The sequence below is a fragment of the Dipteris shenzhenensis genome, chromosome 22 (genome assembly GCF_047967505.1).
Source record: "Dipteris shenzhenensis isolate YYH24624 ecotype China chromosome 22, Dip_SZ_1.0, whole genome shotgun sequence".
NCBI lineage: Eukaryota > Viridiplantae > Streptophyta > Polypodiopsida > Gleicheniales > Dipteridaceae > Dipteris > Dipteris shenzhenensis.
Genome location: NC_141617.1, coordinates 1,897,247 through 1,903,182, shown reverse-complemented (window position 1 = coordinate 1,903,182; position 5,936 = coordinate 1,897,247). Strand labels below are relative to the sequence as shown.

At 42.1% G+C, this 5,936-nt stretch overlaps 1 protein-coding gene across 1 annotated transcript; it reads left to right on the top strand.

Annotated features, from left to right (window-relative positions):
* Positions 1-230: 230 nt before the first annotated feature.
* On the top strand, positions 231-4,839 carry LOC147887607 (biotin carboxyl carrier protein of acetyl-CoA carboxylase, chloroplastic-like). Its single transcript, XM_087393060.1, has 8 exons — positions 231-318; positions 1,819-1,994; positions 2,337-2,375; positions 3,042-3,190; positions 3,333-3,681; positions 3,870-3,941; positions 4,084-4,149; positions 4,269-4,839. Exons 1-8 carry the CDS (start codon positions 231-233, stop codon positions 4,290-4,292), a joined length of 963 nt encoding a protein of 320 aa, XP_087249186.1. The 3' UTR covers positions 4,293-4,839.
* Positions 4,840-5,936: the final 1,097 nt, after the last annotated feature.

Here is a 5,936-nt window from a genome sequence, read left to right as displayed (position 1 = left end):
AAAATGTGGAGCAGCGGTAGCTCAGGTGGTTTGGGCGTTTGCCGACTTGTTGGTTGACCACATTCGATTCCCTTGGGAAGCTGCTTTGTTACTTGCTTGTGTAAGCCACAGGTAGATGGCCCCTCGTAGTTGGCCATGGGTGTGTAAGTGGGGGTGTGCGTGTGAGAAATAAAAAACATAACAAGGTGAATGATATTCATTAGGCCTACCCAAAAGAAATGAGTAATGTAATGAAGGAAATGCTGGAAGGCAAAGGAGAACTCGTCTGTGAGGAGAATTATGTAGTTCTCTTTAGCAATGCAGCACATGTTGATTCAGGTAGTAGTACAATTAATGTTGGACATCGGCTATAAAGGAGAGGAGTTGAAGGTTGCATGATTATAAGCTTGTAGTTTTATAGCTTGCAATCTTTGTGAAAGCTGGATTGGTCAAAAGCACACTGCACATGAGTGTACATTGCAGCTTGAAAATAGAAAATGTCTACATTGAACTCTTACATTCCAATTAAAACACAAGATTTAACCTTACGGAATTGGGGACCGGCATCATGTTTTATAGGATGGTGGGTGAATCTTTACAGTGAGAATCCTAGAATGGTCTCAGGTTGTTTAAAGAGATGGAGTGTGGCATAGCTAGGAAGATTGAGCCAAATGAATGCGCGAGTTGAAACAGAAGCCTAAGCTGCATGGACCCTTCAAAAAGGACATCCAACATAAATTTACATTGTGCCTCTTTTGAATTTTCACGTCAAAATTCTCTACAAAATGGACCAAAAAGTAAAAATTTCATACTTAGGGTCCAGTTTACACTATGGACATGGAGGAAGAAAAAGAATGTCTGTCGGGTGTGATGGTTCACATGACTCGGAGGTCAACTTTTATGTAGTTAAATGCCATTTAATGTCAATAATGTTTGATTGGTCTCGTGGTTGAAGGATAAAGTTTGTATTAGTTCGCACGGGTTCCATCACCACCTAGCACACTTTGTGCGAAATTTTTTAGTTGGCCATGGGTGGCCTTCATATGGTGGACATGAATTGCGTATATCAGTGGGTGCAACATGGAAAGGTCCTAAGAACCTCTATTCATGTACGTATGCCTTTGAGCGATGCTTGCCTATATTGAGCCTCAAAGCCATACATATGTATCTTTAAATGGTAAGCTTTTGAGCTCATAGGCAGGACATGCAATGTACTCACGTACGATTGCAATCCTTAGGCGGGTTTCACATGCGAGCGGACGCCCACACTGAAATTTGCTTTAATCCAATAAAAAATTAAGGCATGCATTTGAAGGTTTCACACGCGGGCGAACGTCGGGCTCAAAAAAATGAGTTGGCGGCCCAGTCATGTTTGGGCACCATCCAAATTTCGGGTGGCCACCCTATGGCGCCCAAGAACTCGTCCGCAGCTCAATATCCAATTAAGAGAATCGAAACCCAGGCCCGCCAGCCCGACATTCACAGTGCCTACTAATGAGCCAAAGTTCTTTGATGTCACAGAAACGTCACATTTACTATATGTTCAGAAATGTGGGCGGACATGTCCGAAGGGATCATGGACGAACATGTAAAAACAAGGTGGCTTTCATACAACCTGTCTTGATCCAACGAGGATGGCACCCCTTGGAGGAGGGTGGTGTGAACCGTGTGGAGTTGGGACTTGGAAGGGGGCTCAAAGACAAAGGCATGGGAATTGCCGGAAGGCGACGGAAATCGGGACGGAAGGACGGCCGACGGGTTTTACTGAGAACTCTCACTTTAAATCCGTCCGTCCAAATTTCCGTCGCCTTCTTCGTCATCACCATCTCCATCTTTAAGCTCTGAAGCATTTTGGAGTTCTTCATCCATGGCTGCCTCTTCCCACTCCTCCATCGCACCAGCTTCTGCTCACTCTTCCTCTGATTCCTTCGCCTCCCTCCTCCACCCCCCCCCCCCATCACCTCTCCTTCAAGCTCTCCCCCCCCCGCTTCAACTTCTCCCTCACACCCTCCCAGGTTTGTTTCCTCCTCTCGTCCTCCTTGAATTTTGAAATCATGCAATCCGGATCTGTTCTGCTTCTCTCTCCACACGCATTTCTCTTGCATGCCACTTGCTTGTTGCATTTTTGGACTTGGATCGTCCTGGAGCGATGCTCGCCAGGAGTAGGCGAACTTCCAAATCGCTCGTTTGTCCGGCCTTTATGTGGCGTCACTATCGTTAAGCGTCGTAACTATTTCTGATCGATGCATCCTTTTTGACATCTGCAACAGAACAGCTGTTCCAACCTCCATTTTAGCAACAAGCTGACTCCCGGAATTCTCTTTATATATCTGATGAATTGTCTCGCTTGTTTACAGGGACATCAAGGATCTCGGCCTGCTTCATGGATTTCTCAGGTGCGAATGAAATCCCCCCCCCTCTCTGTCTCTCTCCGTCCATACTCTACATTCTTCTAGAACAGTTTACAAACGAAGATTAATTGCAGAATCTCCTTTTCTGTTTTAGATTTTTATCTTTCTAAGCGGTAGTTTCACCCACGGAATCCCAAAAGCAAGGCAGTTTATATTCAAGAACAAGCATTACTTTGCTCGCTAAGTACCTTTCTCCTCGATCTTGATCGTGTGATTCTAAATACTCTCTCCTGTCTTTCCTCTTGTGCTTCTTCAACCGCTTCTTTCTCACCTTTTTCCACATTGCAATCTTATGAAATATACATGTATATATTAAAGAACATGCACAAATTCACCATTTAAAGACCAAACTAATAGTGCATTTTTCAATTTCATAATAGTTACCCTCAAGGTAATCATGCATAGGAGGAACTAGCTACTATGATAGCCAGGGGTGAGATAGACTCCACTTAAACATATACACTTGCACACATAGCCACACACCCCACACATGAGCATCCATTGTGTAACGGCCTTCATACTGAGATGAAGGCTAGCACTCAAGCAGAAGGCTAATGGCTAAGTTTCCTCGTAAAGACTTCTTGTTCAAAGACAAAAGGGTTTGTCTGGCATAGGTTGGCGATTTTAGTTTCCCTAATACTTGATTTTCAGGTTGCTGTAGATGGCTCCCCAAATGCAGCCGCAGTGGTCCCATCAAAGCTTGAAGTGAAATCTCAGGATGATGCTCCTGAAGAGCCTGCTATAACAGTTAAAGAAGGAACAATTTCTGCTTTAATGACAGATGTTGCAAACTTGGTGAAGTAAGTCTCTTGTAGTCCCTTGATTCTATTGTTGGCCATAATTTTTCCCTGTGTCGTCGTCGCCCAATTAGGTTCTGGTTGACGAATTTAGGACTTTGCCGCCTTGTATCTAGAAAAGAAATTCATTCAAACTCCTGTGCAGGCTCGTGGACTCCAGAGATATTGTGGAGTTGGAATTGAAACATCTGGATTATGAACTTGTAATAAGGAAAAAGGAAGCCTTATCATCACCTTCTGCTCCTCCTTTTCCACCTCCTCACATTGTTGCCCAGACACCATATCCTGCATATGCTTCTCCCCCTCTACCACTGGCCGCAGCTCCAACCCCTTCAGCTGCCCCTGCCCCTGCCCCTCCCCCTCCCTCTGCCCTTTCCCCTTCACCTGCCGGAGCTCCTGCTGCAACCCCTGCCTCTAATTTGCCACGTATTTCATCACCCATGGCTGGGACCTTCTACCAATGCGCTGCTCCTGGTGAACCTCCATTTGTAAAGGTCAGGATATTCAATGGCCATTAACTTTTCTGGTTGCTTTTGTTCGTAGCTACATTTGATGATTGATTTGTAATTATGTACATTACCTTTTATTTGCAGTTTTCTTGTTTTATGCTATTCCAATCAGTTGTCCTTGTGAGAAAGCTTTAGGATCCTCTGATTTGATACCTGCATATGTGGGTGTACAGGTTGGGGACAAGGTTCAAAAGGGACAAGTGATTTGCATAGTAGAAGCCATGAAGTTAATGAATGAGATTGAGGTACCTATTTTGTGCATGCTGATCCCTCCCTTCTGGATTGAGTATGGGTCTTTCGCCATGCATGTTGGATATGCTAGTTTTCTAGGTTTGCATATGGTCTTGGCCTATTTTGTGACATTCTAGATGGTGATTTGCTTTATAGGCAGACCAGACAGGGACAATAGTTGAAGTTCTTGCAGAACATGGGAAGCCGGTGTCTGTTGACACAGTAATTCCCTTAACCTATGATTACTTTTTTGTAAGATCTGTATATGGAAAGAGTAGTGTTTTTTATCACAATACGTATCTCGTGGTCTTTTCCCTTATATTAATGGCACTTCCTTGCAGCCTCTTTTTGCAATCAAACCTTGAGGAGGTGGAACCAAACCCATGGGCTAATGTATGAAAAGTAAGTTCCAGAGATCAAGGATTTGCAACTCTTCTTTAGAGGAACGTTCTCTCTCACAGATGGCGCAATACTTGCAAGCACGGAAAAAGTTGACTGGTGGTGCATATAGGCGGTGCACCTTTGAGCTCAAAAAAGAGTTAAAAAACGAGTATTAAAGGGCATCCTTCTAGATGGGCTGTTTCAGGTCTAATTTATTTCTAGGAACTCAATTTTGATAGCTGTTTTTCCTGTTGCTCCTCATATTCGCAGGCGCTATTGAAATGCTTGATTTTGTAAATGTTTTGCAAAATTTTGTTATAAATATGGTTCGCTCAATGAGGCTTAAAAGAAGCATACTACTTTGATAATCCTGTGAGGGCACAACTGATGCTAGCATGTTAAGCTTGATCATTCATTGGTGCTAGATTTGAACCATTTTGTTTTCAGACACAACATATCATTGTATGGTTCCTTATTTCATTGCTGCAGAGAGCGAAATCATGACTTTGAATTTTCTTATATTATTGCTAGACAGCCAAAGTGTTGAGCTTTTAATATCAGCAAGGTATGGATTGCTCAATCTACCTAAATGTTATATATGTAAAGTGCACTAGTCAAACAAAGCAAGCTAGCAAACACTGATCAAATTTCAGGGCGCAAGTGAAATTCTTACCATTAGTTTATTTTTTGACATGGTTTAGTCGGTTTTTGATATTGACTAATTGCTTGAGGGCTTGTGGAAAGATATCTCACTCTTTCAAGCTCATTGCCTGAGTAAGAGTGCTTGGCAAACATTTTACTTTCCTTTTTGAGCTACCACATTAATAGCATGATCCATGTGTATATACCATTGTTCCTAATTTATTGTCAGTTGCACTTTTCTGATGAGATGGGATATGTAGTAGATACTTGGGCCAGCGGCTCAAGGCGTAGTAAAGTTTGTCCTTATCTATATGGGCGGGAGGCAGCTCTGCGTGATTCTTCAGTGTGGACTGTCCCTCATGGTCCTTTCCAGTTAAGCAGGCAGCAGAGCACTTGAAAAGGCTGGTTAAGGAGTGTATTCCTCTTGCTTCTGCCTTGAACAGATGTGGTATTTTTGAAGTCAGAGATATTCAGTCAAGCAGACGCACCGAAAACATTAAACGTAGATGTCAAGAAGTACTTGAGAAGCTACTCTTCTTAGAAAACGCGGAAACAGAATTTTAGAACTTTGTGGTAAAGAATCACAGAGATTTTCTTTCCCCTTGAACTCATGGTGTAGTATGGGTTGAAAACTCTGTGTAATCATGTTGCATGGAAACTAGCCATGGAGAATAGAATCAATGAATACCTCAAAAAATTTTTGCATACCACGTGCATTCAAAAGGAGGGGTATTTTAATTCAACTTTATGAAAAACTTTAATAGGATTACAGTAATAGGAAGGGTTTTTTAATTCAACTTTAGAAAAAAACCCCGTTAGTTCATAAGTAAAGAGAGGTGGTTTTATTTGAGGGAAAATTTTAGTAAATACTCTTATCTTAAAGATATCTAATCATATAAATTAGAAGTTTTGGATATGGTTAACAATATAATAACTGATATCAATGAAACTCCTTTATTCATTTCCACAATAAAGACAGATATTAT